Source organism: Microtus pennsylvanicus, chromosome 18, assembly GCF_037038515.1.
Source record: "Microtus pennsylvanicus isolate mMicPen1 chromosome 18, mMicPen1.hap1, whole genome shotgun sequence".
NCBI lineage: Eukaryota > Metazoa > Chordata > Mammalia > Rodentia > Cricetidae > Microtus > Microtus pennsylvanicus.
The window spans coordinates 25,794,566-25,806,342 of NC_134596.1; the positions used below are offsets into that span (position 1 = coordinate 25,794,566).

Consider the following 11,777-nt stretch of genomic DNA (forward strand, 5'->3'; position numbering starts at 1 on the left):
TAAAATATAATGGCCACTTAATGCAACGGGACTGTGCAAACAAGGCTTGTATTTCTTTCCCCTTTTCTCCATTTGCATCTTACCAGACCTTCAGTTCAGGCAACAGAGCCTGCGAAGAGCACTGGGGAGCTCAGATCAGTCAGTAAACAATTAAGAACCTGGCCTGATTCATTTCCTAAGCTAAGGTGAAACCACGCTACTGATTACCCACTTGCATTGTTTATGGAGAGGCAGGTGGATGAACAGTGCCGCCTGATTTATGAAGTGCTTGCCTTCTATAAATCACGGAGTAGAAACCCAGCATGCTGCTAATCCTAATTGGTTAAGTCCTAAGTAGGGAGTGATTAGAAAGTCTTCAGGTAGCTCATGCAAATGAGGGCGATATATAGCTGCTTGGGAGGAAATTCCCTCAGTTCACAGTACGCAGTAAAGTCTTGGGTCCATTGCGGCTGCTCCCTCTTGTCTCTTGCTGCTCAGCCCCTGGTGATCACCCAGTTGTTGATAAATTAGAAAAAGGGGGGTTAATCATGCAGAAGTATCAGCATAGGGGAAACAGGATGCTGTTTCCTTGCTTGCTCATTTATTAATTTCTGTCTGGATTAATTTCTGTTTCCAATAAACCATTCATCATGATGAAGGTGAGCTATGTGAGTCCCACAGTGTGATTTGGTAGAAGGAGTACTGTTAAGTCTTGGAGTTCTTTGTACTTTGATTCTATTTGGGTGGGGACAGAATGGCATCTCATACATTCAGTGACATCCTTCTGGATGTTTCCACATGAAGCTTAACCTGTCTGGAAAGTTCTACATATATCAGACTATCTACATCATCTGGATGAAAATGTGCAGACGGACAGCAAAGTGCAGTTTTATTTGGAAGAGGAAGAAAGGAATCCTAAAGACTTTGAATGGTATCCTGATTACTCTCAAGGGAGGAATTACAGAGGGAGAGGAACGAGACTTGAACTCATAGCAGCTGGGGCTCTCTGCACATAACCTGTAAAGACGAAGCCAGTTAAAATTCCAGTGTGGGTGGGAACTCATGTGCCCCAACCCTTGTTGAGGAACTACTGGAGTTGATGGTGGCCGGAGGAGGAAGAGTCAGATATTTTATGAGTGTGGTCTCTCTTAGACTTCCCGTGGTTCAGTGGAGAGCCCCACATCCATGCACAGACAGGCAACACAGGTTGATCTTATTGGATTATTTAAAAAAGGAGAATATGAAGAGTTGGAAAGAGTGTAGTAGGGAGTCTGCGAGAAGTTGAAGACGTTAGTGAGAAACTCTCAAAGACTAAATTACAACAATACTCAGAAAGGAGGATTGGCTACCCGCTTCTTCCATACTGTAACTTTCGTTTTTTTCTGGCTAACTTATCTTTTCCTTCCTCCTCCACTCTCCGCCACCCTGTGCCTATTTCCCTTTTCCTATGTGCTTTTTCCTTCCTCTCCTCCCTCACTCTTCTCTTTGCTTGGAGGAGATGAACTACAGGTGCAGCAGCAGCAGCACCACCAACAGCAGATCTTCTGAGGTTGATGATGAACCATCCTGCCTGGAAGAAATCGACTACAGTGCAGATAGCAGCTCAGACCCAGAGCACAGCCTCGCTGAGTTGGACCGGCAGATCCAGGAGTGTGCCTTTAACAAGGATGAAGAAGAGGAAAAAGAGGAAGGGACAGGGTGGAGAAGAAGATCTGTTCCCCAGTCCTAAGGTTCAGCACCAGCTCTGTGTCTCCAGCCGCTGGACTAATGGCCATCACATGGCTTCTTTCCTATTACATATATATAGTGCCTTAGCCAATAGAAAAGCTAGTTTGTGTGGGCTTAGCCATCCTTTTTGTTGTTGCTGTTCTAGCTTTACTAGGAATAGAATCTGGATATGTCACAGATTTTATATATACAGCATGCTATAATTTCACTTATAATTGGACGTGGGTGATGGTTTCAGGATTGCCATGGATCCTTTTTAGACTGATTTCAGCTCTCCACCAGACCTGGGCCTGACACAGTAGGAGACTATAACCAGAGAAGAGGGCTTCCTTTCTGGGTTCTCAAGAAGAGTTCTAAACAATTCATTTATCCCAAATAGGAATAGTTTCTCAATACTATACCATTTGAGCTTGCAGCACAGACATGAATCCTACTTAGACCCTGAAAGGCTTGGCAGTTCCTCAGGTCCTGGGTGACAAACATAAAAGCATTGGAGACCATGTCACAGCAAGTATCGCCTTTGATGTTCTCTAACAATGTACATTTTAAAGAGGTTGGAAAGGCCAGAAACTGGACTCTGCAGTAAGCAACATGATCACTGTTCTTCACGGATTTTACATTTGTACCTCTTAAGCTGCTTAAACATAATAATATAGAAGATGTGCTGGCAAATCCATACATTATGGAGTCAGACAGATGTGCTTCATATTTTACATCTGGCAGTGGCTTGTTCTTGAAAGCTTAAGCAAGTGATTACCTCTCCCTAAACTTCAGACTTTCTCATATGCACCATGGGAATGGACATATCTATATCACAAAATTATGGTAAAGATGAAATGAGATCATATATGAAAGTGTGCAACTTGGCACCTGCTCCATGCTGACACTAGCTCACAGCACATTTTTCACCCAGAACAGAGAATTCTATGTAAGTATTTGCAAAGTTATGAGCAAACAATCTCTGGGGTCTGGGGTCACATGATTGTAATGTATAGTTTCCTGGAAGAGATCTGCAAAGGAAACCACAGACGAGAAGAGCGGAGGAGTTGGGGAGGCTTAGCATAGAGGTACATGGCAGAGGGACTTTCAGCACACAGAGGAAAATAGCTTTGAGACTGAGCTGTGTGGTAAAGAAGGGGGCTACTTGTTGGTTCCCGGCCGCTTAACCCTGGAATAATCACACAGAAGCTATATTAATTAAATCACTGTTTGGATCATTAGCTCTAGCTTCTTATTGGCTAACTCTTACATATTAATTTAACCCATTTCTATTAATATGTATTTCACCTCATGGCTGTGGCTTACTGGCTAAAGTTCCAGCATCTGTCTCCTGCAGGGGCTTCATGGCATCTTTCTGACCCGGCCTCCTTTCTCCAAGCATTCATTTTAGTTTTCCCCCCTCCTAGTTCTGTTCTTTTGCCCTATCACAGGCCAAGACAGTTTCTTTATTCATTAACCAATAAAAGCAACACATAGACAGAAAGACCTCCCACACCAGAGCTGTGAGATGAACAGGGCCCTTGAGAGAAAGCCCTAGAAACCCTGGGATGCAGATAAGAAAGGAAGAGAAGATGGTGTGACATTTGCCACACGCGTGCCATTCATATTTTGTTAGGATTGGATTTGACTATGGAAAAGGAAAATGACAAAATAGTGGAAGATTTCATAGCTGCTTTCCTTCCCTATGTAATTCTATGTGTGAAGATTACTTGGAGCCACTGCTGTAGATACTTGATATCAGAGACCCAGAGTCTGCTGTTTCTTCAGATGTCTAACTCTGGGAGGTGGAGCTTCACCTCTTAGTCTAGAATGGCTACAGAAGCGTCAGCCTTTGCATCTGCATCCCACATGTCAGCCAGAACAACAACAAAATAGAGTGTGCTGTCTACCCTTCAAAAATTTACACATAGCATTTCTGCTTAATTTCAGCCAGAGAGCACACAGGTGACTAGGAAGGATTGTCTATCTGAGACAATTCCTGATATTTGAATTTTTGTTTGTTTTTCAAGACTGGGTTTCTCTGTGTAACAGTTCTTGCTGTCCTGAAACACTCTCTGTAGACTAGGCTGGCCTTGAAGAGATCCACACCTTTGCCTCCCTAGAACTGGGATTAAAGGCATGTACCGCCAGTGCCTGACTGACATTTGAATTTTTAATACCAAAGAAACAGACAATACTGCATATATGATGTTAACTGCCAAAGATGCATTTTATAATCTGTTCAGCAACTCTGGGTAGTTTTGGAATCATTTAAATAATAACAGAGAAAACTAAGAGAAAGCCACAGGGCAAGATTCTGCCACAATTTAATGCTAACATGTAGAAGATAGGCATGCCCATTGCAATTTAAAGAATTCACAACATTGGTAGTCTTTCTCTTCTACACTTTTATTTCAAATTCGTGCTACATCTCAGGAAAGCCATCCTCTCAATGAAGAAGTGCAATGTTCTGTAATATGTACATGAAGTTTATAGGAGGAAAACCCAGGAAGACCATTCAAATTCCAGGCTCACAGCATCTGTTACCATCTCTTGTATTCACTCTTGTATTCATCTTCTTACCTTCCACTCTCAAAGAGGAGATCAAAGAAATTGATCCTGAATTTCCATTGGCTTGAGGAGTGAAAGAATCCTGTCGAAATATAAAGATTAGAAAGGGCGGGGGAAAGAGTGATTTCCAACCAAAGCTAGCACACCAGTCTTAATTAGTTCAGGGTTTAGTTTCTCATCATCTAAGTCAACTCTGAATGACCAGGGCAAGGTGAGCTTCTAAAGGGAGAATTTAGACAAGCTCCTGGACATGGACCACTTATTGATCTATCTGTGCAAAGGAGGCATGGGAAACATCTGTTATATACTGTGCACTCCACTGAGTTCTGGGAATAGAGGTGAAAGATTGTGTCTTTGAGTTCAAAACTCATTTGTGATGTGTGAACAATAAACATTTTATTGTGTTGTTATGGACCATGGTGAAATTATACAAAGGATAAGATAAAAAATATTGCCTCTAATACGGATATTTGTATTGGCAAGATTCTATGGAAAGAAGATAATTATTACAGTTACTATTGAAAGGTATTCATGAGTTCTTAGACAATTAAAAAAAGGGCATGCTAAGAAATGAGAAGTATGAGTTCAAAGTCCTACGATGAGGTTAGAGTTGGGAGAGTTGGGATACAATGATCAGCATGACTAAGTTAAAGGTTTTATTTGTAGGAAAGGAGAAACATGTGAAAAGATGAAATTGAGAAGAAGATGATAATCAGACTGGGCAATATTTGACATGAGTTCATGAAGAGGTTGAGTCTGGTTCTGAATGTGGTAAAGGGATGGCCATTTCTAGCAGATGCTTGCCCACCGAGTATGAATCAGTGCCACTGCCCATATGTTCATGAATCCTCTGTGGGCATCCTCTCCTCTTTGGCTGTTCACTGGTTTGAGAGTGACACCTAAGTGTGTCGACATGCTTATAGGGCAGAACACATGCAGTGGTATAGAAAGGGTCAATGTGGTTTGAGACTGTTGAATATTGGAAACCTAAGAGACATTAGTTGGAGGGAATTTCTTTAAATAAGAGGTACAGCAAGGAATTGAAGTTCATTATCACCCCTGTGCATACATACACGCACACAGACATAGACATACACACACATGCACACACATTCACACAGACATAGACATACACACATGCACACACATTCACAAGTGTATGTGTATGTGTGTGCTCTATTTCTTGACTCATGAAGTTCCCCAGATTCCTCTTGGAGGGTGTAAACGCTTCCATGGGATTCTTTCTCCAATGTGACTCCCATGACCTGATGTGACTTGCAAAGGTGACTTGATTAGCAAATTGCTTGCTACACAAGCTTGAGAATCTGAGTTTTGGATCCCCAACATCCACGTGAGAAGCTGGCTGCTAAGGTGCACACCTGGAATCCCATGTTTGGGAGAGGCAGAGACTGCCTGATATCTGGAGTTTAATGGCATGTCTGTCTAGCCAATCAGTGACATTGATGCTCAGAGACAGATATTGTCTACATTAATAAAGTGGAGAGCTATTGAGGAAGACATGTAATCTGTTGACTTCTGGTCTCCCACATGTATTCACATACAAGTACACATGAAAAAAAAAACAAACAAAAAATCATTTACATGAACATATGCCAAACCACAAATCAAAATAAAACCCCCTTGAAATTTACCTTTGGCTCTATAAAATCCTTTTTGATCCAAATTATGATTTCTCTTCTGTGTCCCTATGTACACACAAACATGAAACATACAAACATATACATATAAAATGTTGCCTATGTATATTATGCTATCAAGATAGATATATATTCTATCAATATCTGTATATCTTTTGTGATATAGTTGGCACTTACAATATGATTTAGATATCTTATGAACAAACTCCATGCGCCATTGAGCAGTGGACTCTAAAATATACAGTCCTGCTACCGCTTTGCATCTTTCTCTGTGCATGGAATGCTTTCTTACATGATGAAGGATTCCAAACTCTTATTACCGTCCCAGGCTCAGCTTCTAACTGAGATATCCAACATTCTAATGAAATCCCATATGTTTTCCTAGAATCCTCCCACTGGCCATCTCAAATCATAATTTGTGTTACAGAAAGGACACCCGATTTTGCATAGAGGGCATCTATCAGGAGCACAGCCTGCCTCTCAGGCTGGTGGCTGCCCTGAGGCCTGGTTCTTCTACAGGACGGCCTAAGAATGGGATGATGTCCTCGTTCTTTGTGCATGATGTTGATGTTCAGCTAGCACATGGCAGATAAAGGGACAGCATCTCCCTGCCCCCAGTGACTGTATCATCCATCCAAGTGCTACAGATACCACACTCACTTTGGTGAGAATTCTCCATGTATGTGGCACCAACCTAGATGCCTGGCCACTGGCAATCCCATTGATGATAATTTAGCATCTCGCAATTTCATCCATTGCCTCCCGTTCCTTCTGAGCTGCCAGAGAAAGGATTCTGAGTCACCACATCCATTTGAAAACAGCCTGATCTCTGAATTATGAGATCGTATTGAGGGCTGCCAGCACATGTAAGGAAGCAATACACCCCAAAGGGAGGTGAAATCCTCCTGCCCAGCTTCCCATTTGTCAGTTTGGAAAACTTAGCCGTGGAATGGATTTTGTATTCCGAGAGGAGCCTGTTTCTTCTGCCAAGAGCAGAGGCTTCCAGGAATGCCTGACATAAGTCATCCTTGTTAGGGACTCAGCACAGTGACCCACAGGGTTGATGTGAACATTTGGATCCACATTAGAGTGATGGATTTACTTTGCCCTGCTGGTACGCCTCACCCAGGGCCCACCAAAGGCTCCAACCTTGGAAAGACACACAGCCAGTAGCTGGTACTCAGCATGAGAGCTTTTTGGGCAACGATAATTCATCAGGCCGGGAACCTGCTGTTGTCTGCCTAACAGATGTCTCCTTTTGTTTGTGTTACAGTTTGGCTTTTTGGAAACCCAATGGATTCTTAATAACAAAGTGTTGTTTAGAAAAATGGTGCATGGTAAAGGGAGATTTTGAGCTGAAATTTATTTCAGTGCCTAACTGTGCACTGATGAATATAAGCTTTAAAAACGGTTACTTTCTTATTACAATGAACATGCCATTAAACATTGAACTCACTATATTATAGGGGAAAAAGATTGGGTGGGAGTGAGAAGAAAGAGAGGGAGAGAGAAAGAGAGAGGGGGGAGAGTTGATTTGGAGATGAAAAAGAGATAGACTCCTTGGATTAAAAACAGGGTTCCTTGATGATCAACACATAGCATAAGTCAATCTCTAAGTGTGTGTATCTTTTGGGTCTGCTTTGTCACAAAACAAAGTACTTCTGTCCTTGGAAGAAGGCACACAATGAATATACTGACCATGCTGAGTCTCATGACACATGACTGAGGAAAACCCACTCACTATTTGCAGTCAGAAGAATATTTTATGATCTCTAGGGTTCTTGGTGGGTTAAAACGGCTTCATGGGAGCAGACAAGGATTAAGACTACCCCTGACAAAGTACTAAACTCAAAGCATGCTTCTTTGGAAGCATCTGGTTGAGGTACTGAGTGTGGCCTTGGTCTCTCGGTATAAGGTAAACCAGGGCAGTAAGTTCAGTTCTGAGTCAGGTGTGGAAGGAAGAAGGAAAGCCCTATAGTTCTGTGTCTAAATCCAGGGTATGGAAACTAAAAACACAAGCTTTCCTGGATAGACTACCAAGGCCCCTCCTGAACTTCTGACTTAGGAGGCCTTTATCATTGAAGGACATGGAGGAGGCGCCCCCTGTTGTGGTTGACAAAGGGACCTCCATTTTCAAACAGAAAAGTCTCTCCTTATAGGAGAAATCTTAGTAAAGGAGGGAGTTGAAATTTGTTTAAGAGAAGTCAAGAGCTCTCCACTTAGGGGTTCTCCACATCACCAGAAAAGATGAACACACGTGGGACCACAAAGATGAATGACTATGACCACTGTCTCTGGCCAGCTAAGACCATGGTGTGTTATACCTGTCTTATCCTGGCAGTCGTCTTGTGGTGGTCATGGTATAGGTGAGGATGTCAGGGAACAAAGAATGCCAGACCCTGTCTAATACGATTCAGGAAGTGAGAAACAAAGAAAGGCTGACTCCTCAATGATCCCTCAAACCTACTAAAGCCTGGAAACAGCCCCCTCGCTTCAAGAAAGCAAGTTCTCATGTAGTCTGCTGAAGTTGCAGAGCAGGCCTGGCCACTGGGAGGGTGTTCAGGTGTTTTGGGTTGAGCAAAGGAGTGGGTCTTGATGGAACAGCAGTCAGTGGGTGGTGAGGGTGAGGGCACAGCCTGGAGGCAGGTCTCTGACCTGTGTTGGGGGGGGGGGATGCTGACAATTATCTCCCTGGGTCATGAACTGGTTCTTTGGAGCCTATTTCTTAGAGTGGGATCCCTTGCTCAGCTGCTATATAGCGGAGAGGGCCTTGATCCTGCCTCAAGTTGGTATGCCAGACTTGTTGACTCTTCAAGAGAGGCCTTAGACCCTATGAGGAGTAGATGGGAATTAGGATGGGGGTTAGGTATGGGGACAGGGAAAGGGATGAGAGGGGGAACTGGGGTTGGCATGTAAAATGAAAGAAAAAATTAAATAAAAAAGAGTGTGTTCTTCATGGTGCTTTTCAAGACCTGATAAAAATAAGAACAATTTGTACCCAGCATCTTAGTGAAGCATCTCAAGTTCAAATTTACCAAGTTGCAGGTCTGACTACTCCCTGTCTCCCTTCACCTAAACCTCTATCTCCATGTTCCTAAATAATGATGCTCCTACCAAGGGGGACTTCTGTCTCCTTGTGCCTGATGCATGGCCCAGGTTCAGAGCTCTTTGGGAAATGGAAGGGCCAGGATGTGTGGTTGAGTCTGAACCCAGCTTTCCTGTGAGTATGGCCACTATGTGTTCTCATTGTACCATTTCTAACATGAACTTATACAACTATTTCCTCCCTCCTCTTATCTCCTTTGTTGTTCTGGTATCTGGGCAACTAGGTTGAATTTAGAATGAGGCTTACCTTTTCTTCCCGTTAGTGACCTCTTATGATCCTGTGCAAAGAGAATCATCCTTGATTCTCTTTGGGACCCTTCCTGTTCCAGTCAGTTTGTAAGTTTCTGGGTTTTGTCTCTGAATAAAACCCCATGCACCATAGGCCTAAATAAACTTTCCTCCAGGAAAAATTTTTTTCGGTTTCTAAATTTCCATAATGTCTTGAAGAAATCTGCATAATGCTGCCTTGAACTCCTCCTTCCTCACGGCACACTAATTTTTTTGTGGGGGAAAAGAAAAGATTTGTTCACTAACTTCATTTTGTAGACCTAGCTGAGATGTGATGGGTTTACTCTAAATATGCATTAAAGGATGGAGATGTTAATTTCCATTGGCAAAGCCTCCTGAGAATGACTCATTGCCTCAGTAACCTATTAAACATGGTTAGGCAAACTGTGGAAAAGTAGGACATACACGTGTCCAGCACTCAGCGCGGTAAAGAAGCATCCAGAAAGGGGGAGAAAATGCCCCCATCAGAGCCTGTAATTTTCAGAAACAGGCTTGTCTCTTTTCCTCTCGATGGCCTGTAGAGGTCAGAAAAGGGCCTTGTTTTCCCATCACTGACTCTCCTTGTCCCCATTAGAATTCGCCTGGGTACATATAATTAAGCCAGCCGAGGCTCCACACATAGGAACGGAAACGCACTGCCTTTAATAAAACAGAGTGTAAAACAAGTTTAGATTGACTCCAGCCTTGTTTATTCTTGCACACTTGTAATACCGGTCGGTATATTCCCAGTCAAAGAGACCATTGTCCTGGGAACTGAAGCATGTCTCTTCATTGCTACTGCAGCCAGTCCTACCAGGCAAGCAGCACCAGATTAGTGCTCCTGACTCACTGCAAATAAAAATTAAAAGGAAATTTTTTTAAGGGGGACTAAAGGCAGTCACAAAGAGAGATGAATATGGGCTTGATGCAGAGCACTGCCACTGATGCTTTTGTCATTTTGTTTGATTTTTTTTTTTGATGAACACAAGTAGATTTGTAATCCAGGAAAAAAAGAAATATTATATATATACGTATATATATATATATATATATATATATATACGTATATATATACAAAATGGAGCAGGCATTGTGATGAAATTAAGCAAATGAAGGTGTTGTTCTTTGAGGGAATTTAGGAGCCATGATGTCGTTACATAGCTTGTTTCCTGGGGTTTACAAAGAACATTTCATAGGAAGTCCAAAAGACAAGGATTAGCATAATGTTGACCTGTGACTACGCAGATGAACTTTCCGTTCTCTGGATCTCAGGTTCCTCTTTGAAAACTGAGGACCTGGATGAGCTGGCACCTAAGGTCACTTACGTTTCTACCATTCCCAAGCCCTGCATTGGGTGCCCTGCCGATAACGGCACACAGAGGCTGCAGGCTGGCTGGGCCAGGGAAGAGGCAGCGGCAGCATGAGGCGGCTCACACTGGTGCTCTGTCTGGAGAGGATGGATACTGGAGCTGGATAATGGTCCTTTCACAGCGGAGAGTGATGCCCTTGACACCCTGCCAATGCCCAGCAGAATAAGAGCTTCCGAAATCAGGGCTAAAAATAAACAAAGAAATAAAGTGACAACGTAAACAGGAAGACGGGAAGAAAGGGGCAGGGAATTGAGTCAGCAAACTGGTGGGGAGGATAGCGAAGAGTCAAATTCATTCTGCATTTATTGGCCTGTTAGGTGGCTGGACTTTTCGAATTCAAAGTGCTGTAGATGATGTGTTTGATGCCACCCTAGGGGAGGGGGCAGAGGGCGGAGAAGAGGCATGCCTGCTCTCTCTGGTCCATTTCCTTTCTGTGGCACAGTTGGCCCTTCCTTCTCGCTGTCTCTTTGTTGGTTGTTCAAAGAGAGAACTCTTACACAGTCCTCCTCCTGTCCCTGGCCTCCTCCTGGGTCCTGGCCAGCTGCCCTCCTCGACCTTGTCTCTCAGCATTTGGGGCCCAGCTTCCTCTTTGCCTTTCTGTAGCACACACGGGATTTCAATCAAAACGACTTTCAGATCTGATTGTTTGGGACAGGATGTGTGCAAGAGGGTTGGGGAAAGAGAGCTCATAGCTCTTGGGTCCATTTAATGTTCCGGCCACTCTGCACTTTCATGTGGCATGCAAAGAGACAGCCAGCACTTGACATCTGCAGGGGAAACTGGACCAGTTCTCTCTACAAACTCGGGTAAATTCTAGTCTCCCTTTCTGAAGGTGCAGATCAAGATCTGATGGATCCTCCCCTTCCCCAGAAAGTTGCATCAATTTAGGTGTATGCAAATGGAAGCATGACTGGGCAGAACAATGCATTGCTGTCCTGCTGTTCCTTACATAGTAAACGCACATACATTTGATTTTTGGAATTGTGTGTTGGCGCTAGCAGAAAAGGAAAGGAGAAAGGGAAGGGAATTTTCTTAATATGGCTGGCAGATCAGGAAACTCTGAGAGATCCTGAGCCATGAAAATGTAATGTAAAACATCTAATATTTAATTCTAAATTTC

At 43.1% G+C, this 11,777-nt stretch overlaps 1 protein-coding gene across 2 annotated transcripts in view; it reads left to right on the forward strand.

Moving 5' to 3' along the window:
- Agbl1 (AGBL carboxypeptidase 1) overlaps positions 1 to 7,375 on the forward strand; it is a 768,202-nt gene extending 760,827 nt beyond the window's left edge. For both annotated transcript variants that reach the window (XM_075952813.1, XM_075952814.1), the window contains exon 23: positions 1,489 to 7,375. In XM_075952813.1, the coding sequence (XP_075808928.1) occupies positions 1,489 to 1,708 (220 nt within the window). In that variant the 3' untranslated portion in view covers positions 1,709 to 7,375. The remainder of the gene's footprint in view (positions 1 to 1,488) is intronic.
- Positions 7,376 to 11,777: the final 4,402 nt, after the last annotated feature.